Here is a 27,578-nt window from a genome sequence, read left to right as displayed (position 1 = left end):
GTAGAAACATCTCAAGGATGATCAATGGAAACAGGATGCACCAGAGCTCACAATACTTATGTAAAATGTTTTTTAGTTTTTATACATTTGCAAAAATGTATATTGGGTATTGGGTGTTTTGGAAAAATGCTGTAATGTAACAAAATGTGGAAAAAGTGAAGGGGTCCAAATGCACTGTACATCTACAGACACCTCCGGCAGCAGGGTTTCCGTTGGCCGGTAGTTGCAGACTTTTGGCCGAAAAGCATATTCCATGATTGAAATACCAAGCAATCACGTGTGTAGTAAAATTAATTTTTACAATTAAATTTTAAAAAAATGTAAAAAACTTCTTCTTTTTTTAACCAATGGCCAAGATTAGAGCTGATATTTGTATTTCTGAACGGGTAATTTAAAATGCACTTCCCATTTGCCATTCAAGTACAAAGGCAACTTAACAGGCTTCAGCGCGTCACAGCACTTTACAATGAGCTGGAGGCAGTACGCATTTTGAAAATGTACTTAGTTGTTTGAAACCTGAACGTTTTACGACATATTATGAGGCATATCTTACCTTGCTTAAAGTAGCTTAGCCAAAATCACACCAAACATGCAGGCCATTGAAACCAGTAGTCTGTTTCTCTCATGTTCTATTGATTTTCATTGTCCAGTAGCCAAAGGCACAATCCTAGTCAAATTAGCAACCAATGCTAGTTGTTACATCAATAGTCATATTAGCAACCAATGCTCGTTGTTACATCAATAGTCATATTAGCAACCAATGCTAGTTGTAACATCAATAGTCATATTAGCAACCAATGCTAGTTGTTACATCAATAGTCATATTAGCAACCAATGCTAGTTGTTACAGCAATAGTCATATTAGCAACCAATGCTAGTTGTAACATCAATAGTCATATTAGCAACCAATGCTAGTTGTTACATCAATAGTCATATTAGCAACCAATGCTAGTTGTTACATCAATAGTCATATTAGCAACCAATGCTAGTTGTTACATCAATAGTCATATTAGCAACCAATGCTAGTTGTTGCATCAATAGTCATATTAGCAACCAATGCTAGTTGTTGCATCAATAGTCATATTAGCAACCAATGCTAGTTGTTGCATCAATAGTCATATTAGCAACCAATGCGAGTAGTTACATCAATAGTCATATTAGCAACCAATGCTAGTTGTTACATCAATAGTCATATTAGCAACCAATGCTAGTTGTTGAATCTTTAGATCTCTTCTTTCTACATTTCTAACCACTAGGCTACCTGCCGCCACATGAAACTGCTCAAAATGTGTTTTCCTCTAATTGCATTATGGGGCGAACATTCGTGCATAGCTTACTGCCTTGTGTGCATTGCCACGCGTATAATGTGAAGAAATAATAGCTTATCAAAGTGTTATGCTAAACATTCTGATCTGTTGCATGAGCTTTTTTATGTTTTGGGGTGTGGCCTAGGACTACTGGTTGGATGAATTATGGATCTATTGTCCCACAACTGTCCCAGAGAGTCTGTTTTGGACAGGTTATTCCTTTCAAAAAATATTTATTTTTATAGCCCTTCGTACATCAGCTGATATCTCAAAGTGCTGTACAGAAACCCAGCCTAAAACTCCAAACAGCAAGCGATGCAGGTGTAGAAGCACGGTGGCTAGGAAAAACTCCCTAGAAAGGCCAAAACCTAGGAAGAAACCTAGAGAGGAACCAGGCTTTCTCGCACAGAACGATAAGCTGACCAATAAAATAGGTCAACTGTTCTACTATGGCGGATATTAGATTGACGTAGGCTAGTAATTTTGCTGTTCGTTGCCTGTTGGATGAGGAAAAGTTGTTCTAACATATGCAGCAAGTGGGTTTCAAGTTTGGGGAAGCTAATTTTCACCATAAAAATGCAATTCATGCATCCTCCATTTGCAGACTTGTGTAAGATATTCTACTATTCATAATGTGAAGAGTAGATTGGATAGTCATAATTTAGGCTAATAATATAACTAAATCACCGTGTGCAAAAATACTGAATGCAGGGTGTAGTGACTTAGGGGGTCTAGGCTACATATCTGCTTTTGTACAGGAAAATCTTGGCCTATTTTAATAAACACATTTTATGCAATTCTGCTACACTTTATATGACTGGAGACATTAGCAAAATATTTTTTAATACGACAAATGATAGAGAAGCCTACTCTGCTCACACATAAAGACAACGTTGTCTGATCTATATATTAGGCCTACGAGAAGGGGAGATACAAATTCAACATAACGTCCCATCTAACCTGGAGGCCTACGAGAAGGGGAGAAACAAATTCAACATAACGTCCCATCTAACCTGGAGGCCTACGAGAAGGGGAGAAACAAATTCAACATAACGTCCCATCTAACCTGGAGGCCAACGAGAAGGGGAGAAACAAATTCAACATAACGTCCCATCTAACCTGGAGGCCAACGACAAGGGGAGAAACAAATTCAACATAACGTCCCATCTAACCTGGAGGCCAACGAGAAGGGGAGAAACAAATTCAACATAACGTCCCATCTAACCTGGAGGCCAACGACAAGGGGAGAAACAAATTCAACATAACGTCCCATCTAACCTGGAGGCCTACGAGAAGGGGAGATACAAATTCAACATAACGTCCCATCTAACCTGGAGGCCTACGAGAAGGGGAGATACAAATTCAACATAACGTCCCATCTAACCTGGAGGCCTACGAGAAGGGGAGAAACAAATTCAACATAACGTCCCATCTAACCTGGAGGCCAACGAGAAGGGGAGATACAAATTCAACATAACGTCCCATCTAACCTGGAGGCCTACGAGAAGGGGAGATACAAATTCAACATAACGTCCCATCTAACCTGGAGGAGGAAATGAGTGTCCAAAAACACACACAAGTGGCAGTGACCCAATGATGAAGACAGTTAATATGCACAATCACTGGGGTTATGGCCCATGTTCTCCACTGGTGCCAATAGGATAGGCTACTTCTCGCTCAATTAAGTTGATCATTTTGATAACTAAAAGACAGATTGGAGTCTTCTCTTTACAGCAATAGCCAATTGTTTTCTAAACTGATTTTCCGCAGTTGTAATTTTTAAATATTACGATATGCCTGGCTGGGTCTCTGCTTTTCACTGACTGTCAAAACTCATCACACATCTTTTTGGTATTTACCACATGCTCTGCCTAAATTGCAGGCCCTTCCGACTGGGCTATGCGATTTTAAAACAATCTACATATTATACAAGTTAATGATATTCTGTGGCCAAAACATGCTGTTTGGTGTAGTAGGCTATTTTGAATTGAAAAATAAATACAAAAATCTGTATAGACAGGAATAAGCTAATTAGGCTATATAATTTTGGCAATTTTAACAAAATCTACTTTAAGGAAAGCTTCCCCGAGCCTTATGGATACACCACCTATATATTCTAACATCTTCTATTGGCTCATCGGAACTCGGTAAGAATGCCGCACGTCGTTGCATCCGACTGGCATGTTCTGTGAAGATGAATTACCATAAACTAAATGTGATTTCTGTCATTCTGAGAACCGTGGGTGGATGCCCTAATCAGGCTACGCAAACAATGCATATGGCTCCTGTATATTTCCTAATTGTCCAGTAAATAAAAATGCTGCCTCCGCAAGTTCACCCTGTCTGTGCTCCGTCCAACTACAGACAGATTTGTTGGTAAAAAAGTAGTCACATACAGCTATGGTTCTGCTTTGATTGTGTGCTGATCATTAAAGGGTGTATGGTGTATGTCCTCTCCTAGGTGGTGTTTGGCTCTATCGTTCTCCTGATGTTGTGGCTGCCCATCAGGATGATCAAACTCCTCCTCCCTGCCTTCCTGCCCTACAACGTCATGCTTTACAGGTACACTCATTCCTCCCCTACAACGTCATGCTTTACAGGTACACTCATTCCTCCCCTACAACGTCACGCTTTACAGGTACACTCATTCCTCCCCTACAACGTCATGCTTTACAGGTACACTCATTCCTCCCCTACAACGTCATGCTTTACAGGTACACTCATTCCTCCCCTACAACGTCACGCTTTACAGGTACACTCCTTCCTCCCCTACAACGTCACGCTTTACAGGTACACTCATTCCTCCCCTACAACGTCACGCTTTACAGGTACACTCATTCCTCCCCTACAACGTCACGCTTTACAGGTACACTCATTCCTCTCCTACAACGTCATGCTTTACAGGTACACTCATTCCTCCCCTACAACGTCACGCTTTACAGGTACACTCATTCATCCCCTACAACGTCACGCTTTACAGGTACACTCATTCCTCCCCTACAACGTCACGCTTTACAGGTACACTCATTCCTCTCCTACAACGTCATGCTTTACAGGTACACTCATTCCTCCCCTACAACGTCACGCTTTACAGGTACACTCATTCATCCCCTACAACGTCACGCTTTACAGGTACACTCATTCCTCCCCTACAACGTCATGCTTTACAGGTACACTCCTTCCTCCCCTACAATGTCACGCTTTACAGGTACACTCCTTCCTCCCCTACAACGTCACGCTTTACAGGTACACTCCTTCCTCCCCTACAATGTCACGCTTTACAGGTACACTCATTCCTCCCCTACAACGTCACACTTTACAGGTACACTCATTCCTCCCCTACAACGTCACGCTTTACAGGTACACTCATTCCTCCCCTACAACGTCACGCTTTACAGGTACACTCCTTCCTGTCTTACAACGGTTTTTGTTCCAGCCCAGCATCAAAATGCCTAGATATAGATGTATGCCCGGTAAGTGATGTACCTTCACCCACCTCTCTCCCTCCTCCCCTATCCTCTCTCCCCCCTCCCCTATCCTCTCTCCCCTATCCTCTCTCCCCTATCCTCTCTCTCCCCCTCCCCTATCCTCTCTCTCCCCCTCCCCTATCCTCTCTCTCCCCCCTCCCCTATCCTCTCTCTCCCCCTCCCCTATCCTCTCTCTCCCCCTCCCCTATCCTCTCTCTCCCCCTCCCTATCCTCTCTCTCCCCTCCCCTATCCTCTCTCTCCCCCTCCCCTATCCTCCCTATCCTCTTCCCCCTCCCCTATCCTCCCCCTCCCCTACCCCTATCCTCTCTCTCCCCCCCTCCCGTATCCTCTCTCTCCCCCTCCCCTATCCTCCCTATCCTCTCCCCCTCCCCTATCCTCCCCCTCCCCTACCCCTATCCTCTCTCTCCCCCTCCCGTATCCTCTCTCTCCCCCTCCCCTATCCTCCCTATCCTCTCCCCCTCCCCTACCCCTATCCTCTCTCTCCCCCTCCCCTATCCTCTCTCTCCCCCTCCCCTATCCTCCCTATCCTCTCCCCCTCCCCTATCCTCCCCCTCCCCTACCCCTATCCTCTCTCTCCCCCCTCCCGTATCCTCTTCCCCCCTCCCCTATCCTCTCTCTCCCCCCCCTATCCTCTCCTCCAGTGATGCTCCAGTCAGTGAGCTGTCTCTGGAGCTGTTGTTACTGCAGGTGGTTCTGCCAGCTCTCCTGGAACAAGGTCACACACGCCAGTGGCTGAAAGGTCTGGTCAGGGCCTGGACTGTCAGCGCTGGATACCTGCTGTGGGTCTATCCACACTACACCTATACACACTATACACTACACCTATACACACTACACCTATACACACTACACCTATACACACTATACACTACACCTATACACACTATACACTACACCTATACACACTATACACTACACCTATACACACTATACACTACACCTATACACACTATACACTACACCTATACACACTATACACTACACCTATACACACTATACACTACACCTATACACACTATACACTACACCTATACACACTATACACTACACCTATATACACTACACCTATACACACTATACACTACACCTATATACACTATACACACTATACACTACACCTATACACACTATACACTACACCTATACACACTATACACTACACACAACACACACTATACCCTACACACACTCCCAAAGTGGTCTTTCATTATAGCTACAGACCTGTAACATGAAGTATATATTTGTTAGCTCACTTTCTCTACCTTCTCCTTTTCACCTCCTCTCCTCTCCCCCTTTCAGAGACCTCCACTCTTACTTGCTCGGAGAACAGGAAGACGATGCTAACCAGCCTGTCAACAACAACCATGCTCCCGGTCATCAAAACAACAACAACGCTAACCCCGCCCCTGCTGTGGGGGAGGGGCTTCATGCAGCCCATCAGGCCATACTACAGCAGGGAGGACCTATAGGTTTCCAACCCTACCATCGGCCCCTACGCTTCCCCTTCAGGGTCAGTTACACTACACACTACCATCGGCCCCTACGCTTCCCCTTCAGGGTCAGTTACACTACCATCTGCCCTACGCTTCCCCTTCAGGGTCAGTGCACTACCATCGGCCCCTACGCTTCCCCTTCAGGGTCAGTTACACTACAATCGGCCCCTACGCTTCCCCTTCAGGGTCAGTTACACTACCATCGGCCCCTACGCTTCCCCTTCAGGGTCAGTTACACTACCATCGGCCCCTACGCTTCCCCTTCAGGGTCAGTGCACTACACACTACCATCTGCCCTACGCTTCCCCTTCAGGGTCAGTGCACTACCATCGGCCCCTACGCTTCCCCTTCAGGGTCAGTTACACTACCATCGGCCCCTACGCTTCCCCTTCAGGGTCAGTGCACTACACACTACCATCGGCCCCTACGCTTCCCCTTCAGGGTCAGTCACACTACCATCGGCCCCTACGCTTCCCCTTCAGGGTCAGTTACACTACCATCTGCCCTACGCTTCCCCTTCAGGGTCAGTTACACTACCATCTGCCCTACGCTTCCCCTTCAGGGTCAGTTACACTACAATCGGCCCCTACGTTTCCCCTTCAGGGTCAGTTACACTACCATCGGCCCCTACGCTTCCCCTTCAGGGTCAGTTACACTACCATCGGCCCCTACGCTTCCCCTTCAGGGTCAGTTACACTACCATCGGCCCCTACGCTTCCCCTTCAGGGTCAGTTACACTACCATCGGCCCCTACGCTTCCCCTTCAGGGTCAGTTACACTACCATCGGCCCCTACGCTTCCCCTTCAGGGTCAGTTACACTACCATCGGCCCCTACGCTTCCCCTTCAGGGTCAGTTACACTACCATCGGCCCCTACGCTTCCCCTTCAGGGTCAGTGCACTACACACTACCATCGGCCCCTACGCTTCCCCTTCAGGGTCAGTGCACTACACACTACCATCGGCCCCTACGCTTCCCCTTCAGGGTCAGTCACACTACACACTACCATCGACCCATACGCTTCCCCTTCAGGGTCAGTCACACTACCATCGGCCCATACGCTTCCCCTTCAGGGTCAGACACACTACCATCGGCCCCTACGCTTCCCCTTCAGGGTCAGTCACACTACCATCGGCCCCTACGCTTCCCCTTCAGGGTCAGTCACACTACCATCGGCCCCTACGCTTCCCCTTCAGGGTCAGTCACACTACCATCGGCCCCTACGCTTCCCCTTCAGGGTCAGTTACACTACCATCGGCCCCTACGCTTCCCCTTCAGGGTCAGACACACTACCATCGGCCCCTACGCTTCCCCTTCAGGGTCAGTTACACTACCATCGGCCCCTACGCTTCCCCTTCAGGGTCAGTTACACTACCATCGGCCCCTACGCTTCCCCTTCAGGGTCAGTTACACTACCATCGGCCCCTACGCTTCCCCTTCAGGGTCAGTTACACTACAATCGGCCCCTACGCTTCCCCTTCAGGGTCAGTTACACTACACACTACCATCGGCCCCTACGCTTCCCCTTCAGGGTCAGTTACACTACACACTACCATCGGCCCCTATGCTTCCCCTTCAGGGTCAGTTACACTACACACTACCATCGGCCCCTACGCTTCCCCTTCAGGGTCAGTTACACTACCATCGGCCCCTACGCTTCCCCTTCAGGGTCAGTTACACTACACACTACCATCGGCCCCTACGCTTCCCCTTCAGGGTCAGTTACACTACCATCGGCCCCTACGCTTCCCCTTCAGGGTCAGTTACACTACACACTACCATCGGCCCCTACGCTTCCCCTTCAGGGTCAGACACACTACACACTATCACAGATCCTTCCACTTCCCCTTCAGGAAGCTTGAATGTACCACTTGAATGTCTCTCTCTCCTGTCTGTAGATCGTCTTGCTGATCGGGTTCATGTGTATCACCCTGCTGGTTTCCAGTCTGGTGTGTCTGACGTTACCAGGTGAGATATCAACCTTAAGTCATTGTTGGGGGAGTCGTGAACAACATGTAGTTCAACGAGTAATTTAACTATATTTTGCAGTAGCTCAGTGGGAAGTTGAACTAAATTCAAATCTTACAGTAGAGGCTGGTGGGAGGAGCTATAGGAGGACGGGGTCACTAATGGCCGGAATGGAACAGTATCAAACAGCAAAGATATGGAAGCCAAATGTTTGACTCTGTTGCATTTATTCCATTCCAGCCTTTCTAATGACACTGTCCTCCTTTAGCTCCTCCCACCAGCCTCCACGGAAATCTTGGTAGTGTTTTCAGTAATTAATTACTTGTAAAAAATATATATATATATATGTAGCTAACTCCTGGAACTACACACAAGTTAATTTTTGCAAAAATTAAATATGGATAAAATAGTCAAGAATGTCCTAGCCTAATTCTCACTTGAATTGTTTTTGGTTTTGTTTTTTAATAGGTTAAATTACACCATTCTTAACATCTGACTCCGTAGTGATATGTTTAGATATGATCATTTATCACAAAGTAGTTTGTTTTCAAATGAACTTTGAACGGATCAGCTTATCCGACTCACCCGAACACCGGTGGGGAGGTATAACACCGGTGGGGAGGTATAACACCGGTGGGGAGGTATAACACCGGTGGGGAGGTATAACACCGGTGGGGAGGTATAACACCGGTGGGGAGGTATAACATGAACAGACCAGAGGCGGTGGTTGGGGTTCCTTTTCTTTTGAATCGTTTGTTTCACCCGAGTAAATAACTCCAGTACAGGGAACGTCCAACGCTGAAACACCAGCGTAACAAAACACATAAACTAAGCCGTTGACCAAAAGGCCGTGGCCGAAAAGGGAAAGCAAAACAACAAATGGTTACTCCTGTCTTTAGACTGTCGTCTAGACAACAGCTACAGGGGGAACACTTCTCTCTACCTAAAGCCTGCCTTGATTGACAGAGAGACAGACCAGTCACAGGAGCTTTCTCTGAGTTAGGAAAAACTGACGTTCTCACAGGTCCCGGACTCTACTCCCCATCCTCACCCAGCTCCTCTCCTGGCACACAAAGCAATTAGTGGGCCCCAGGTGTGTACTAATTGGCTTTACACTGAGTACCTGTCCCCTGAGGAGGGTGCTGTCGCATCGTCTTCCTCCGGCTGGTCACTGAACTCTCACATTTAGTTCAGTAAAACTATATGTTTCTTAAGGGTAGCTAGACTTCTTCCAGTGGCCAGTAATTGGTAGCTTGGTAAACTATATTTTCAGAGTAGCTTCCCCAACACTGACCTCTCATCTATCGACACATCTTAGTATTGTTTTCGATCTAATTATTATTATTTCATCTCAATACTGGAGTAACTTCTTCAGGAATCTCACCTGGAATGACGAACCTGACTGTTTCGAAAGGACACTAAAAAGCCATGGTTCTGTTTTTAATGTTGTGTGTTGAAGTGTTTGCGGGCCGTTGGCTGATGTCATTCTGGACAGGCAGCTCGAAGATCCATGAGCTGTATACAGCAGCGTGTGGTCTGTACGTGTGCTGGCTGTCCATCCGCGGTGCCACCGTGCTGTTGGCCTGGATGCCCCAGGGACCCACCATCATCATGGTCAAAGTCCAGGAGTGGAGCCTCATGGTAAGTCAGAGGGTTTTCCTTAATGGAAGCGTCTCTCGTGCAAATTCAGTTAAGTGTGGCAGCCGGCCTTGAATGAAGCCTGTTGTGTCTATGTACCCTGGCGACTCAACAGTCAATTAAAACAGAGCTCCAGTCACTTTTAGAATGGGTCTATGTACCCTGACGACTCAACAGTCAACTAAAACAGAGCTCCAGTCACTTTTAGAATGGGTCTATGTACCCTGACGACTCAACAGTCAACTAAAACAGAGAGCTCCAGTCACTTTTAGAATGGGTCTATGTACCCTGACGACTCAACAGTCAACTAAAACAGAGAGCTCCAGTCACTTTTAGAATGGGTCTATGTACCCTGACGACTCAACAGTCAACTATAAAACAGAGAGCTCCAGTCACTTTTAGAATGGGTCTATGTACCCTGACGACTCAACAGTCAACTAAAACAGAGCTCCAGTCACTTTTAGAATGGGTCTATGTACCCTGACGACTCAACAGTCAACTAAAACAGAGCTCCAGTCACTTTTAGAATGGGTCTATGTACCCTGACGACTCAACAGTCAACTAAAACAGAGCTCCAGTCACTTTTAGAATGGGTCTATGTACCCTGACGACTCAACAGTCAACTAAAACAGAGCTCCAGTCACTTTTAGAATGGGTCTATGTACCCTGACGACTCAACAGTCAACTAAAACAGAGAGCTCCAGTCACTTTTAGAATGGGTCTATGTACCCTGACGACTCAACAGTCAAATAAAACAGAGAGCTCCAGTCACTTTTAGAATGGGTCTATGTACCCTGACGACTCAACAGTCAACTAAAACAGAGAGCTCCAGTCACTTTTAGAATGGGTCTATGTACCCTGACGACTCAACAGTCAACTAAAACAGAGAGCTCCAGTCACTTTTAGAATGGGTCTATGTACCCTGATGACTCAACAGTCAACTAAAACAGAGAGCTCCAGTCACTTTTAGAATGGGTCTATGTACCCTGACGACTCAACAGTCAACTAAAACAGAGAGCTCCAGTCACTTTTAGAATGGGTCTATGTACCCTGACGACTCAACAGTCAATTAAAGCAGAGAGCTCCAGTCACTTTTAGAATGGGTCTATGTACCCTGACGACTCAACAGTCAACTAAAACAGAGCTCCAGTCACTTTTAGAATGGGTCTATGTACCCTGACGACTCAACAGTCAATTAAAACAGAGAGCTCCAGTCACTTTTAGAATGGGTCTATGTACCCTGACGACTCAACAGTCAACTAAAACAGAGAGCTCCAGTCACTTTTAGAATGGGTCTATGTACCCTGACGACTCAACAGTCAACTAAAACAGAGAGCTCCAGTCACTTTTAGAATGGGTCTATGTACCCTGACGACTCAACAGTCAACTAAAACAGAGAACTCCAGTCACTTTTAGAATGGGTCTATGTACCCTGACGACTCAACAGTCAACTATAAAACAGAGAGCTCCAGTCACTTTTAGAATGGGTCTATGTACCCTGACGACTCAACAGTCAACTAAAACAGAGAGCTCCAGTCACTTTTAGAATGGGTCTATGTACCCTGACGACTCAACAGTCAACTAAAACAGAGAGCTCCAGTCACTTTTAGAATGGGTCTATGTACCCTGACGACTCAACAGTCAATTAAAACAGAGAGCTCCAGTCACTTTTAGAATGGGTCTATGTACCCTGACGACTCAACAGTCAACTAAAACAGAGAGCTCCAGTCACTTTTAGAATGGGTCTATGTACCCTGACGACTCAACAGTCAACTAAAACAGAGAGCTCCAGTCACTTTTAGAATGGGTCTATGTACCCTGACGACTCAACAGTCAACTAAAACAGAGAGCTCCAGTCACTTTTAGAATGGGTCTATGTACCCTGACGACTCAACAGTCAACTAAAACAGAGAGCTCCAGTCACTTTTAGAATGGGTCTATGTACCCTGACGACTCAACAGTCAACTAAAACAGAGAGCTCCAGTCACTTTTAGAATGGGTCTATGTACCCTGACGACTCAACAGTCAACTAAAACAGAGAGCTCCAGTCACTTTTAGAATGGGTCTATGTACCCTGACGACTCAACAGTCAACTAAAACAGAGAGCTCCAGTCACTTTTAGAATGGGTCTATGTACCCTGACGACTCAACAGTCAACTAAAACAGAGAGCTCCAGTCACTTTTAGAATGGGTCTATGTACCCTGACGACTCAACAGTCAACTAAAACAGAGCTCCAGTCACTTTTAGAATGGGTCTATGTACCCTGACGACTCAACAGTCAACTAAAACAGAGCTCCAGTCACTTTTAGAATGGGTCTATGTACCCTGACGACTCAACAGTCAACTAAAACAGAGCTCCAGTCACTTTTAGAATGGGTCTATGTACCCTGACGACTCAACAGTCAACTAAAACAGAGCTCCAGTCACTTTTAGAATGGGTCTATGTACCCTGACGACTCAACAGTCAACTAAAACAGAGCTCCAGTCACTTTTAGAATGGGTCTATGTACCCTGACGACTCAACAGTCAACTAAAACAGAGCTCCAGTCACTTTTAGAATGGGTCTATGTACCCTGACGACTCAACAGTCAACTAAAACAGAGCTCCAGTCACTTTTAGAATGGGTCTATGTACCCTGACGACTCAACAGTCAACTAAAACAGAGCTCCAGTCACTTTTAGAATGGGTCTATGTACCCTGACGACTCAACAGTCAACTAAAACAGAGCTCCAGTCACTTTTAGAATGGGTCTATGTACCCTGACGACTCAACAGTCAACTAAAACAGAGAGCTCCAGTCACTTTTAGAATGGGTCTATGTACCCTGACGACTCAACAGTCAACTAAAACAGAGAGCTCCAGTCACTTTTAGAATGGGTCTATGTACCCTGACGACTCAACAGTCAACTAAAACAGAGAGCTCCAGTCACTTTTAGAATGGGTCTATGTACCCTGACGACTCAACAGTCAACTAAAACAGAGAGCTCCAGTCACTTTTAGAATGGGTCTATGTACCCTGACGACTCAACAGTCAACTAAAACAGAGCTCCAGTCACTTTTAGAATGGGTCTATGTACCCTGACGACTCAACAGTCAACTAAAACAGAGCTCCAGTCACTTTTAGAATGGGTCTATGTACCCTGACGACTCAACAGTCAACTAAAACAGAGCTCCAGTCACTTTTAGAATGGGTCTATGTACCCTGACGACTCAACAGTCAACTAAAACAGAGAGCTCCAGTCACTTTTAGAATGGGTCTATGTACCCTGACGACTCAACAGTCAACTAAAACAGAGAGCTCCAGTCACTTTTAGAATGGGTCTATGTACCCTGACGACTCAACAGTCAACTAAAACAGAGAGCTCCAGTCACTTTTAGAATGGGTCTATGTACCCTGACGACTCAACAGTCAACTAAAACAGAGAGCTCCAGTCACTTTTAGAATGGGTCTATGTACCCTGACGACTCGACAGTCAACTAAAACAGAGAGCTCCAGTCACTTTTAGAATGGGTCTATGTACCCTGACGACTCGACAGTCAACTAAAACAGAGAGCTCCAGTCACTTTTAGAATGGGTCTATGTACCCTGACGACTCAACAGTCAACTAAAACAGAGAGCTCCAGTCACTTTTAGAATGGGTCTATGTACCCTGACGACTCAACAGTCAACTAAAACAGAGAGCTCCAGTCACTTTTAGAATGGGTCTATGTACCCTGACGACTCAACAGTCAACTAAAACAGAGCTCCAGTCACTTTTAGAATGGGTCTATGTACCCTGACGACTCAACAGTCAACTAAAACAGAGCTCCAGTCACTTTTAGAATGGGTCTATGTACCCTGACGACTCAACAGTCAACTAAAACAGAGCTCCAGTCACTTTTAGAATGGGTCTATGTACCCTGACGACTCAACAGTCAACTAAAACAGAGAGCTCCAGTCACTTTTAGAATGGGTCTATGTACCCTGACGACTCAACAGTCAACTAAAACAGAGCTCCAGTCACTTTTAGAATGGGTCTATGTACCCTGACGACTCAACAGTCAACTAAAACAGAGCTCCAGTCACTTTTAGAATGGGTCTATGTACCCTGACGACTCAACAGTCAACTAAAACAGAGAGCTCCAGTCACTTTTAGAATGGGTCTATGTACCCTGACGACTCAACAGTCAACTAAAACAGAGCTCCAGTCACTTTTAGAATGGGTCTATGTACCCTGACGACTCAACAGTCAACTAAAACAGAGCTCCAGTCACTTTTAGAATGGGTCTATGTACCCTGACGACTCAACAGTCAACTAAAACAGAGCTCCAGTCACTTTTAGAATGGGTCTATGTACCCTGACGACTCAACAGTCAACTAAAACAGAGCTCCAGTCACTTTTAGAATGGGTCTATGTACCCTGACGACTCAACAGTCAACTAAAACAGAGCTCCAGTCACTTTTAGAATGGGTCTATGTACCCTGACGACTCAACAGTCAACTAAAACAGAGCTCCAGTCACTTTTAGAATGGGTCTATGTACCCTGACGACTCAACAGTCAACTAAAACAGAGCTCCAGTCACTTTTAGAATGGGTCTATGTACCCTGACGACTCGACAGTCAACTAAAACAGAGCTCCAGTCACTTTTAGAATGGGTCTATGTACCCTGACGACTCGACAGTCAACTAAAACAGAGCTCCAGTCACTTTTAGAATGGGTCTATGTACCCTGACGACTCAACAGTCAACTAAAACAGAGCTCCAGTCACTTTTAGAATGGGTCTATGTACCCTGACGACTCAACAGTCAACTAAAACAGAGCTCCAGTCACTTTTAGAATGGGTCTATGTACCCTGACGACTCAACAGTCAACTAAAACAGAGCTCCAGTCACTTTTAGAATGGGTCTATGTACCCTGACGACACAACAGTCAACTAAAACAGAGAGCTCCAGTCACTTTTAGAATGGGTCTATGTACCCTGACGACTCAACAGTCAACTAAAACAGAGAGCTCCAGTCACTTTTAGAATGGGTCTATGTACCCTGACGACTCAACAGTCAACTAAAACAGAGCTCCAGTCACTTTTAGAATGGGTCTATGTACCCTGACGACTCAACAGTCAACTAAAACAGAGAGCTCCAGTCACTTTTAGAATGGGTCTATGTACCCTGACGACTCAACAGTCAACTAAAACAGAGCTCCAGTCACTTTTAGAATGGGTCTATGTACCCTGACGACTCAACAGTCAACTAAAACAGAGCTCCAGTCACTTTTAGAATGGGTCTATGTACCCTGACGACTCAACAGTCAACTAAAACAGAGCTCCAGTCACTTTTAGAATGGGTCTATGTACCCTGACGACTCAACAGTCAACTAAAACAGAGCTCCAGTCACTTTTAGAATGGGTCTATGTACCCTGACGACTCAACAGTCAACTAAAACAGAGAGCTCCAGTCACTTTTAGAATGGGTCTATGTACCCTGACGACTCAACAGTCAACTAAAACAGAGCTCCAGTCACTTTTAGAATGGGTCTATGTACCCTGACGACTCAACAGTCAACTAAAACAGAGAGCTCCAGTCACTTTTAGAATGGGTCTATGTACCCTGACGACTCAACAGTCAACTAAAACAGAGAGCTCCAGTCACTTTTAGAATGGGTCTATGTACCCTGACGACTCAACAGTCAACTAAAACAGAGCTCCAGTCACTTTTAGAATGGGTCTATGTACCCTGACGACTCAACAGTCAACTAAAACAGAGAGCTCCAGTCACTTTTAGAATGGGTCTATGTACCCTGACGACTCAACAGTCAACTAAAACAGAGCTCCAGTCACTTTTAGAATGGGTCTATGTACCCTGACGACTCAACAGTCAACTAAAACAGAGCTCCAGTCACTTTTAGAATGGGTCTATGTACCCTGACGACTCAACAGTCAACTAAAACAGAGCTCCAGTCACTTTTAGAATGGGTCTATGTACCCTGACGACTCAACAGTCAACTAAAACAGAGAGCTCCAGTCACTTTTAGAATGGGTAACTAGCAATAGGCTGCCGCTAAGTATCTCAACGAAAAGCATCATTTTGGAGACGAATCACTCGCTCAACGCTAAACCTTGCTTACACCTATTGTTGAATAATGTGGCTATTGAGCAAATTGAGGAGACGACTGCTAGGTGTAACCCTAGATAGCACGCTTTCATCGTCAAAACATAACGACTCAATGGTTGCTAAAAATGGGAAGAGGTCTGTCCATGACAGGGTGTTGCTCTGCCTTGTCATCTCAGTTGACCAGACATGTCCAACAGGCCTAAGTTTTGTCACACCTTGACGACTGCCCAGCTGTGGGGTCATGTGTAGTTTCACCTTGACTACTGCCCAGCTGTGGGGTCATGTGTAGTTTCACCTGGACTACTGCCCAGCTGTGGGGTCATGTGTAGTTTCACCTTGACTACTGCCCAGCTGTGGGGTCATGTGTAGTTTCACCTGGACTACTGCCCAGCTGTGGGGTCATGTGTAGTTTCACCTGGACTACTGCCCAGCTGTGGGGTCATGTGTAGTTTCACCTGGACTACTGCCCAGCTGTGGGGTCATGTGTAGTTTCACCTGGACTACTGCCCAGCTGTGGGGTCATGTGTAGTTTCACCTGGACTACTGCCCAGCTGTGGGGTCGTGTAGTTTCACCTGGACTACTGCCCAGCTGTGGGGTCATGTGTAGTTTCACCTGGACTACTGCCCAGCTGTGGGGTCATGTGTAGTTTCACCTGGACTACTGCCCAGCTGTGGGGTCATGTGTAGTTTCACCTGGACTACTGCCCAGCTGTGGGCTCATGTGCGGCAGAGAAGGACAAAGGTCAATTGCAGTTGGTCCAGAGGCTCAAAGTTGAGGAGAGATTGACTGCATCACTTTTGGTCTTGGTGTTAATGTGTTGAAGGTACCAAACTGTCTGTTGAAGCAGTTGGCTCACAGTTCGGACCCTCATCGGTACAACACAAGACATGCAACCAGAGGTCTCTTCACAGTGCCCAGGTCCAGAACAGAGGCTGGGAAACACACAGTATTAAATAGAGCCATGACTACATGGAACTCTCTGGTAACTCAAACTAGCAATAAAACCAGTTTCAAAACACAGACAAAAGAACCCCTTACTGCACAAAGGGGGCTGTGAAGAGACAGACATTTTATGTATCTTGTATTGTAATTTGTGCTGTATGTATTACAGCTAGATATAGTTTGTATGTACTGATATATAGACTGTGATGTTTTTAGATGTGTATTTCAGTCCTTAACTGTATTCTGTACTATGTGTCATGTTTCATGTGGACCCCAGGAAGAGTAGCTAAATGCTTTTGCAGCGGCTAATTGGGATCCTAATAATGACCAAATCCACTTTTCTGGAAGTGTGTATAGTAGGTTGTACTAGTTATGGAGATGGCTGTATGCCCAGGGTTAATATCTTCATGCCATTATCATTTATTATTATATATATTATATTATTATTATTATTATTATTATTATTATTATTATTATTATCTAAATGGCATATATTATTATTATTATTATTATTATTATTATTATTATTATATTATTATTATTATTATATTATATTTCAACGTCCAATCATGTCTTACCTTTAATGTTGTGTGTGTGTGTGTGTGTGTGTGTGTGTGTGTGTGTGTGTGTGTGTGTGTGTGTGTGTGTGTGTGTGTGTGTAGATTCTGAAGACCCTGGTCGTAGCGTTGCTGGTGGCTGGTGTTATCCCTCTACTATTGGGCCTGCTGTTTGAGCTGGTCATCGTTGCTCCCCTACGCGTTCCTCTGGACCAAACGCCTCTCTTCTACCCCTGGCAGGTACTGTGTGTGTGTAGTGGTAAAGGTCACTGGTTTTTATATGGTATCGCGTGTGTGTGTGTGTGTAGTGGTAAAGGTCACTGGTTTTTATATGGTATCTTGTGTGTGTAGTGGTAAAGGTCACTGGTTTTTATATGGTATCTTGTGTGTAGTGGTAAAGGTCACTGGTTTTTATATGGTATCTTGTGTGTGTGTGTGTGGGGTGTAGTGGTAAAGGTCACTGGTTTTTATATGGTATCTTGTGTGTGTGTGTGGGGGGGTGTAGTGGTAAAGGTCACTGGTTTTTATATGGTATCTTGTGTGTAATAGTAAAGGTCACTGGTTTATCTGGTGTGTGTAGGACTGGGCTCTGGGGGTGCTCCATGCCAAAATCATCGCTGCCATCACCCTCATGGGTCCACAGTGGTGGCTGAAGACGGTCATAGAACAGGTGTGTTATCCTTCACTACGTCGTTATCACTGATACAATGATCAATCTCACCAATTTTGACCAACTCTTTCCGTTGTTACTAATTGAACTGCTCGGCATCTGACCGTAAGGCTAGTGGACAGTGCATAGGGCTCAGTACATCACTGGGGCCAAGCTTCCTGACATCCAGGACCTCTATACCAGGCCTCCGACCACAAGGCACTACAGAGGGTAGTGCATAGGGCTCAGTACATCACTGGGGCCAAGCTTCCTGCCATCCAGGACCTCTATACCAGGCCTCCGACCACAAGGCACTACAGAGGGTAGTGCATAGGGCTCAGTACATCACTGGGGCCAAGCTTCCTGCCATCCAGGACCTCTATACCAGGCCTCCGACCACAAGGCACTACAGAGGGTAGTGCATAGGGCTCAGTACATCACTGGGGCCAAGCTTCCTGCCATCCAGGACCTCTATACCAGGCCTCCGACCACAAGGCACTACAGAGGGTAGTGCATAGGGCTCAGTACATCACTGGGGCCAAGCTTCCTGCCATCCAGGACCTCTATACCAGGCCTCCGACCACAAGGCACTACAGAGGGTAGTGCATAGGGCTCAGTACATCACTGGGGCCAAGCTTCCTGCCATCCAGGACCTCTATACCAGGCCTCCGACCACAAGGCACTACAGAGGGTAGTGCATAGGGCTCAGTACATCACTGGGGCCAAACGTCCTGACATCCACGACCTCTATACCAGGCGATGTCAGAGGAAAGCCCCCAAAAAAGTTGAAGGCTCCAGCTACCCAAGTCATAGACTGTTCTCTCTGTTACCGCACGGCAAGCGGTACCAGAGCGCCAAGTCCAGGACCAAAAGGCTCCTTAACAGCTTCTACCCCCCCAAGACATAAGACTGCTGAACAATTAGTCAAATGGCCACCCGGTCTATTTACATGTGTTTTTACACTGCTGCTACTCACTGGTTATTATCTATGCATAGTCACAATGACCTTGACAAACCTGTCCCCTGTACACTGACTCGGTACCGGTGCCCCCTGTATATAACCTCGTTATTGTTATGTCATTTTCTTCTGTTACTTATTATTGTTTTCACTTTAGTTTATTTAGTAAATATTTTCTTAACTCTATTTCTTGCACTGCATTGTTGGTTGAGGGCTTGTAAGTCAGCATTTCACTGTTAGGTCTACTACACCTGTTGTATTCAGCATTTCACTGTTAGGTCTACTACACCTGTTGTATTCAGCATTTCACTGTTAGGTCTACTACACCTGTTGTATTCAGCATTTCACTGTAAGGTCTACTACACCTGTTGTATTCAGCATTTCACTGTTAGGTCTACTACACCTGTTGTATTCAGCATTTCACGGTAAGGTCTACTACACCTGTTGTATTCAGCATTTCACTGTTAGGTCTACTACACCTGTTGTAATTCAGCATTTCACGGTAAGGTCTACTACACCTGTTGTATTCAGCATTTCACTGTAAGGTCTACTACACCTGTTGTATTCAGCATTTCACTGTAAGGTCTACTACACCTGTTGTATTCAGCATTTCACTGTTAGGTCTACTACACATGTTGTATTCAGCATTTCACGGTAAGGTCTACTACACCTGTTGTATTCAGGATTTCACGGTAAGGTCTACTACACCTGTTGTATTCAGCATTTCACTGTAAGGTCTACTACACCTGTTGTATTCAGCATTTCACGGTAAGGTCTACTACACCTGTTGTATTCAGCATTTCACTGTAAGGTCTACTACACCTGTTGTATTCAGCATTTCACTGTTAGGTCTACTACACCTGTTGTATTCAGCATTTCACTGTAAGGTCTACTACACCTGTTGTATTCAGCATTTCACTGTAAGGTCTACTACACCTGTTGTATTCAGCATTTCACTGTAAGGTCTACTACACCTGTTGTATTCAGCATTTCACTGTAAGGTCTACTACACCTGTTGTATTCAGCATTTCACTGTGAGGTCTACTACACCTGTTGTATTCAGCATTTCACTGTAAGGTCTACTACACCTGTTGTATTCAGCATTTCACTGTAAGGTCTACTACACCTGTTGTATTCAGCATTTCACTGTAAGGTCTACTACACCTGTTGTATTCAGCATTTCACTGTGAGGTCTACTACACCTGTTGTATTCAGCATTTCACTGTAAGGTCTACTACACCTGTTGTATTCAGCATTTCACTGTAAGGTCTACTACACCTGTTGTATTCAGCATTTCACTGTAAGGTCTACTACACCTGTTGTATTCAGCATTTCACGGTAAGGTCTACTACACCTGTTGTATTCAGCATTTCACTGTTAGGTCTACTACACCTTTTGTATTCAGCATTTCACTGTAAGGTCTACTACACCTGTTGTATTCAGCATTTCACTGTAAGGTCTACTACACCTGTTGTATTCAGCATTTCACTGTAAGGTCTACTACACCTGTTGTATTCAGCATTTCACTGTGAGGTCTACTACACCTGTTGTATTCAGCATTTCACTGTGAGGTCTACTACACCGGTCGAATTCGGCGCTTGTGACAAATAACTTTCCCCCCCTACGTGAACAATAGATTTCGACCCTGTGTAAAGTGACCGGCGAGGGGTAACATTGCCACCTCTCCTCCTGTCAGGTGTATGCTAACGGCATCAGGAACATCGACCTCCATTTCATCATCTGTAAGCTGGCTGCCCCTGTCATCTCGGTGCTGCTGCTGTCCCTGTGTGTCCCCTACGTCATAGCAGCCGGGGTCGTACCTGCCGTAGGTCAGTCAACAGTGTGTGTGTGTGTGTTTGTTTGCATGTTCATGGGAAGTGTTTGCATGCACACTTGTGGGTGAGTATGAAGTGTTCAGCTCTAACTCTACTAATAGATCTGTTCCCCTCCTGGTGTGACTCCAGATATAACTCTACTAATAGATCTGTTCCCCTCCTGGTGTGACTCCAGATATAACTCTACTAATAGATCTATACCCCTCCTGGTGTGACTCCAGATATAACTCTACTAATAGATCTGTACCCCTCCTGGTGTGACTCCAGATATAACTCTACTAATAGATCTGTACCCCTCCTGGTGTGACTCCAGATATAACTCTACTAATAGATCTGTTCCCCTCCTGGTGTGACTCCAGATATAACTCTACTAATAGATCTGTTCCCCTCCTGGTGTGACTCCAGATATAACTCTACTAATAGATCTGTTCCCCTCCTGGTGTGACTCCAGATATAACTCTACTAATAGATCTATACCCCTCCTGGTGTGACTCTAGATATAACTCTACTAATAGATCTGTACCCCTCCTGGTGTGACTCCAGATATAACTCTACTAATAGATCTGTACCCCTCCTGGTGTGACTCCAGATATAACTCTACTAATAGATCTGTACCCCTCCTGGTGTGACTCCAGATATAACTCTACTAATAGATCTGTACCCCTCCTGGTGTGACTCCAGATATAACTCTACTAATAGATCTGTACCCCTCCTGGTGTGACTCCAGATATAACTCTACTAATAGATCTGTACCCCTCCTGGTGTGACTCCAGATATAACTCTACTAATAGATCTGTACCCCTCCTGGTGTGACTCTAGATATAACTCTACTAATAGATCTGTACCCCTCCTGGTGTGACTCCAGATATAACTATACTAATAGATCTGTACCCCTCCTGGTGTGACTCCAGATATAACTCTACTAATAGATCTGTACCCCTCCTGGTGTGACTCCAGATATAACTCTACTAATAGATCTATACCCCTCCTGGTGTGACTCCAGATATAACTCTACTAATAGATCTATACCCCTCCTGGTGTGACTCCAGATATAACTCTACTAATAGATCTGTTCCCCTCCTGGTGTGACTCCAGATATAACTCTACTAATAGATCTGTTCCCCTCCTGGTGTGACTCCAGATATAACTCTACTAATAGATCTGTTCCCCTCCTGGTGTGACTCCAGATATAACTCTACTAATAGATCTGTTCCCCTCCTGGTGTGACTCCAGATATAACTCTACTAATAGATCTGTACCCCTCCTGGTGTGACTCCAGATATAACTCTACTAATAGATCTGTACCCCTTCTGGTGTGACTCCAGATATAACTCTACTAATAGATCTGTACCCCTCCTGGTGTGACTCCAGATATAACTCTACTAATAGATCTGTACCCCTCCTGGTGTGACTCCAGATATAACTCTACTAATAGATCTGTACCCCTCCTGGTGTGACTCCAGATATAACTATACTAATAGATCTGTACCCCTCCTGGTGTGGCAGGTCTGTCAGGTCTGTCAGGTGTGACTCCAGAGATGCAGATTCTGATTCAGAGGAGGATCTACCCATTCCTCCTGATGGTGGTGTCCATCATTGGCATCCTCTCCTTCCAGATACGACAGTTCAAACGTCTCTACGAACACATCAAGAACGACAAGTAAGCACCCACCCCTATCTCCATACCTGGCCTGTTCCTTAACAGCTCCTTGTATAGGGATAGTACAACCCTGGTCCCAGGGAATTTCAGGATATGCAGGCTTTTGTTCCAGCCCAGCACTTCCACATCTGATTTTAACTATTCAAGGTCTTGAACTGCAGCTGACACACAAACTAGGTAAATGCTCTAGTATTGTGATTGACATGTGACTGTTTTTTTAACCCCCGTGTCCTCTTTGCCTTCCTGCAGGTACCTGGTTGGCCAGCGGCTTGTCAACTACGAACGCAAGGCTAGGGGAACCAGCTCTGTCCCGCCCCCTAACTCTATCCCAGAGTAGTCAAGTTTGCTTTTGGAAACCACCCATCTCGTGCCCCCCCTCCCCCTTCCACCCCTCCCTCTCCCCCTTCCACCCCTCCCTCCCCCCTTCCACCCCTCCACCCCTCCTCCCCCCTTCCACCTCTCTCTCTCTCTCTCTCTCTCTCTCTCTCTCTCTCTCTCTCTCTCTCTCTCTCTCTCTCTCTCTCTCTCTCTCTCTCTCTCTCTCTCTCTCTCCTTCCACCCCTCCCTCCCCCTCTCCCCTCCCTGTCATGTTCATGCCTTGCTAAGTGTTAAGTGCAGCCTGAGGATTGTACATATGTAAATACTTTGGATGCAGACTTGTCTGAAATTGGACATATTTGGATTAATGCAAAATGACCATTGTACATCTTATGTGTATGTATATTAATTTATTAAATCAAACTGACAATTTGTTTCTGTCTTGTTTATCATGAAGAAGAAGAAAATAAAAACATTTTAAAACATGTTGCGGGGTGGTGTTATAGTTTCATCCTTTGGGACAAGTTGAGATTCCAGTATTATTCCAAACTCTTCTTTTAGTATGTCTGGTATCTCTTCATCAGTCAGCTCTCTGCTGGCTTTAGTCACAGTCCCAGTTTCATCTGAGGGAAACTGGGTGGTGATGAGTTTATGGCCCATGTAGGTGAGCCTCCCGGTAGGCTTCAGCATGGAGCAGAGGGACTTGCAGAAGAAGATGGAGCGAGGGGAGCTCTGATGGTAGTCACACATCTCTATGAAGTCTCCTCTGTGTCTTGTGTCCAGAGTGAACTTGTATAGCTCAGTCCAGAGCCCAGTTTCTCTGTCTTCATCTTGCCACTCCAGAAAGTGCATCTCTCCCGCTCGTCTGATCCTGTACACTCTGTGGCCCTGCTTCTGAGGTTCTTCCGTCTCTAAGGACATGGGGAGCTCGAACCCTGATCCACCAAATGCCACGTCGCACAGCCATCGATGCCCCTCGAGCGTCACCATGGAGATGAAGTGGTCGAACGGCGGGCCGTACCACCCTGTGATGGCGTCTCTCACTTGGCCCGCTAGGATGGTGACCTCGAATCCCATTTCCGACAGAAGCCAGGAGAACAGACCGTTGTTCTCGAAGCAGAACCCTCCGCGGCGGTGGTTAACGATTTTATCATAGAGGTGCGGGAGTTCGAGTCGTACGCGCCCCCCGCTGTGGATGGTGAGATTCTCGAAAGGGACAGTCCTCAGATGACAGCGGTGTACACGCTGGAGCGCGTCCAAGGTCAGCGTTGGCAACGCTGGTCCCTCATACCCAATGCGTAGAAAATACTTCGGAACATCCATTTCTAATCGTGAACGTTCTAATCGAAAATGTTTTAAAAGTTTTAAAAAGTAAAATATTTCGTTCACTTTATACAAACTACAATGTATCTTTAAGAACAATGTCGATGGGAAGATGTGCTATGCCTGGGATTGTGAAAATAGATTAGGCGAAATCTGCAGTTCCTGTGGTGTGTAGGATATTCCTTTCAATTTGCTTTCAGTCCTGCCAAAGGTTATATGTTACCCTGGTAAAGGGATGTGCTGCCTCCTGGCGGACACACCAGTCATTAGTGATTTGGAACGAATAGTCCAAGCAGACTGAACGCTAATAAAGCAAGCCGGTATTGTAGGTCCAGGTTTAAAACTCATATAATATACAATCCGAATTAAAGAGACGCCTAGATTAGTAGAATATGTTTAGGGACCTGATTTAAGGTTAATTTAACAAAGGCATCCAAAATCGAAACTAGAAATCAAGAGATTAACAAAAGCATGCAAAACAGTTGGAACTCCAAAGCTTCTCCTTTTATTTTATTTCCGGGCCATGCGTATTCATTACCGTTTAACAACCAGACGGAAGCAAACAGAAAGGGACCTACCATTGCATGTAATCGGTTGCGCAACAGAGAGGATATTTTGCAACAGAATCGGCGTAATGAATACACCCCAGATAAACTAGCGACAAATACAACAGGATGTAAACCTTACATATATATATATAAGTGTGGGACACTTGCACACTCTACCGGGAGACGAAGGGGGAGTGTGGTCGGTGACGTCACGCAAACTCTCCCATGGGGTGGGATCGTCACCAGATACCACAGCTACAAAGTTATAATCGCCGCACATTTCTACTATTTATGTCTTTAAAATTTGATTTTAAACCTAACTTTAACCTCACTGCTAACCTTAAATTGAGACCCCCCAAAAAAAAAAATATATATATATATATTTCATGTATTTTTACATTACAGTAGTGCGGGAAGGCCCGGAACACAGTGAGCGGCGCGAGATGGGGTGGGTGGAGGTATCCAGGGGGCTCAGAGGTACCGGAACACAATGAGGAAAAAAGTGTCCAAAACACCATGGCAGCCAAGTAGCCTACTATCTATGGAGGTGAAACGGGACAGCACTCTCCAAGTAGCCTACTATCTATGGAGGTGAAACCAAACAGCACTCTCCAAGTAGCCTACTATCTATGGAGGTGAAACCAAACAGCACTCTCCAAGTAGCCTACTATCTATGGAGGTGAAACGGGACAGCACTCTCCAAGTAGCCTACTATCTATGGAGGTGAAACGGGACAGCACTCTCCAAGTAGCCTACTATCTATGGAGGTGAAACGGGACAGCACTCTCCAAGTAGCCTACTATCTATGGAGGTGAAACCAAACAGCACTCTCCAAGTAGCCTACTATCTATGGAGGTGAAACCAAACAGCACTCTCCAAGTAGCCTACTATCTATGGAGGTGAAACGGGACAGCACTCTCCAAGTAGCCTACTATCTATGGAGGTGAAACCAAACAGCACTCTCCAAGTAGCCTACTATCTATGGAGGTGAAACCAAACAGCACTCTCCAAGTAGCCTACTATCTATGGAGGTGAAACCAAACAGCACTCTCCAAGTAGCCTACTATCTATGGAGGTGAAACGGGACAGCACTCTCCAAGGTGCTAATTCATTCAAAGTATTTTAGAATTCACTGCAGTATGCCCACATACTTGAGTATAGCGGCGTTTACACAAGTCCGAATTTTGTATAGCCCCATTTTCTAGACATCAATGTACAACAAACTGTTTAGAAGACACTGCAGAACACCCTCTGTGGGGTTCACAAGACCCGAATTTCATATCATTTTCAAGACATCGATGTAGCAGTAAAACATATATCGGAATATAACTTCAAATAAAATAAATCAATGTAGGCTACAGCAGAACACACACATGAGAATATATAGGCCTGCCTATGTAGTAATGTGAAGCACATATCAAGATTACAAGTTAAAGGGAAAAATGTCCTGCCTTAGTTTTCAAAACCACCCACAATTACTCTCCCCGTGTCAAGTCCATTTAACTCCTGAGAGTCAACTTCTTGCTCAAAGCCACGAGCGGGCCTGTGGCTGTGATGTTTAACCTCCTAAGGCTGTTCTGAAGACTGGCTGGGCCTGTGGCTGTGATGTTTAACCTCCTAAGGCTGTTCTGAAGACTGTCTGGGCCTGTGGCTGTGATGTTTAACCTCCTAAGGCTGTTCTGAAGACTGGCTGGGCCTGTGGCTGTGATGTTTAACCTCCTAAGGCTGTTCTGAAGACTGGCTGGGCCTGTGGCTGTGATGTTTAACCTCCTAAGGCTGTTCTGAAGACTGGCTGGGCCTGTGGCTGTGATGTTTAACCTCCTAAGGCTGTTCTGAAGACTTTGGCTGTAGTTTCTATGTTTTGTTCTTGTTCCTTCTCCTTCATCTTGAGTGTTAACCCGGGTGTCCTCTTTAGCCTTGTCTACAAGGCTTGCTGCCACAAAATGCGCCTTGGTTCAGGTATGTTCAAAAATCTTTTTACTGAGGGCTCTTTGTTGTCGTTGTTTTCCGTAAGTCTGATGCACAGGATGTTAATTTACTGTACACTCCACCCTCTTTTGATAGTTTAATCCCTCCTGTTGTTTGTAGACACAAGCGCCATACCTTTTTGCATGTTGTCCAGCCCAACCCCATGACAAGCCAGGGGTTAAACTTGCTTTGTAGGTGGATGCACTGCCCCCCTCCCCCCAGCTCCCCGTCTCCCTCTCCCACTGAGTCTAACTCACTAGCAGGCCTACTAGCTAGTGGAGGTGCCAGTGGTCATGCTGAACTGGCGGGATTAGCATCGCCATCAGGAACAGTTTGCCCCTCACTCCTCTCCTCCGGCACTGACAGTTCTCTGGTTCTCTTTCTCTGGATTTTTGGCTTGAAAAATGTCAAACTCGATTGCCTTTTCTTATACACTTTTTATCTGGCTTTCCCACGCTTCAGATTCAGTAGGGAGATGACTACACTAGGCTACGTGAAGTGATTACGTTGTGACCTTAACACTGATCGCTTTTATTAGAATGTCTACAGTGCGAACAGTGAAATAATTAATCAATCATGCTGCGAGAGGTCAAGTCAAATCTGAGTGGTACGGGATCTGGGCAAATAGGTCCCGGAACAAACCAAGTCAAATCTGAGAGGTACTGGATCTGGGCAAATAGGTCCCGGAACAAACCAAGTCAAATCTGAGAGGTACCGGATCCTGTTCTGGCAGGATCCAGCTCAAATGAAGCACTGGTGCCATCTAGTGGAAACCCTTCAGATGGGAGAGTAAAGATGGCGCCCACCCACATACTGCAATGCTGTCAACAGG

General features: G+C 45.6%; 2 protein-coding genes and 2 long non-coding RNA genes across 14 annotated transcripts in view; 1 reads left to right on the top strand and 3 right to left on the bottom strand.

The window, feature by feature from the left end:
* LOC118374704 (E3 ubiquitin-protein ligase MARCHF6-like) overlaps positions 1-23,341 on the top strand; it is a 40,966-nt gene extending 17,625 nt beyond the window's left edge. The window contains exons 17-27 of the mRNA XM_052500590.1: positions 3,769-3,869; positions 5,438-5,575; positions 6,096-6,354; positions 8,188-8,257; positions 9,717-9,898; positions 17,593-17,727; positions 18,068-18,157; positions 20,791-20,923; positions 22,436-22,589; positions 22,839-22,989; positions 23,134-23,341. Of these exons, the coding sequence (XP_052356550.1) occupies positions 3,769-3,869; positions 5,438-5,575; positions 6,096-6,354; positions 8,188-8,257; positions 9,717-9,898; positions 17,593-17,727; positions 18,068-18,157; positions 20,791-20,923; positions 22,436-22,589; positions 22,839-22,926 (1,350 nt within the window). The 3' untranslated portion in view covers positions 22,927-22,989; positions 23,134-23,341. The remainder of the gene's footprint in view (positions 1-3,768; positions 3,870-5,437; positions 5,576-6,095; positions 6,355-8,187; positions 8,258-9,716; positions 9,899-17,592; positions 17,728-18,067; positions 18,158-20,790; positions 20,924-22,435; positions 22,590-22,838; positions 22,990-23,133) is intronic.
* Positions 14,579-17,348, bottom strand: LOC127917456 (uncharacterized). 3 transcript variants are annotated; one of them, XR_008097396.1, is made up of 3 exons: positions 16,561-17,348; positions 16,283-16,522; positions 14,579-16,242 (listed from the first exon to the last, which is right to left on the bottom strand). It is a non-coding gene; the product is annotated as an uncharacterized LOC127917456 (long non-coding RNA). The 3 variants fall into 3 exon arrangements; XR_008097381.1 differs by having other exon boundaries at positions 14,579-16,282; positions 16,323-16,522; XR_008097391.1 differs by having other exon boundaries at positions 14,579-16,322; positions 16,363-16,522.
* On the bottom strand, positions 19,207-20,784 carry LOC127917446 (uncharacterized). 9 transcript variants are annotated; one of them, XR_008097299.1, is made up of 6 exons: positions 20,639-20,784; positions 20,335-20,448; positions 20,183-20,258; positions 19,803-20,106; positions 19,422-19,497; positions 19,207-19,345 (listed from the first exon to the last, which is right to left on the bottom strand). It is a non-coding gene; the product is annotated as an uncharacterized LOC127917446 (long non-coding RNA). The 9 variants fall into 9 exon arrangements; XR_008097357.1 differs by adding an exon at positions 19,613-19,764 and having other exon boundaries at positions 19,318-19,459; XR_008097346.1 differs by adding an exon at positions 19,498-19,688 and having other exon boundaries at positions 19,334-19,459.
* On the bottom strand, positions 23,298-24,859 carry LOC118369612 (arylamine N-acetyltransferase 2-like). Its single transcript, XM_035754123.2, has one exon. It carries the CDS (start codon positions 24,228-24,230, stop codon positions 23,385-23,387), a length of 846 nt encoding a protein of 281 aa, XP_035610016.1. The 5' UTR covers positions 24,231-24,859; the 3' UTR covers positions 23,298-23,384.
* Positions 24,860-27,578: the final 2,719 nt, after the last annotated feature.

This window comes from Oncorhynchus keta, chromosome 4 (assembly GCF_023373465.1).
Source record: "Oncorhynchus keta strain PuntledgeMale-10-30-2019 chromosome 4, Oket_V2, whole genome shotgun sequence".
Taxonomy (NCBI): Eukaryota; Metazoa; Chordata; class Actinopteri; order Salmoniformes; family Salmonidae; genus Oncorhynchus; species Oncorhynchus keta.
Note: the sequence above shows the minus strand (reverse complement) of the source record. Positions and strands in the feature narration are given on the sequence as shown.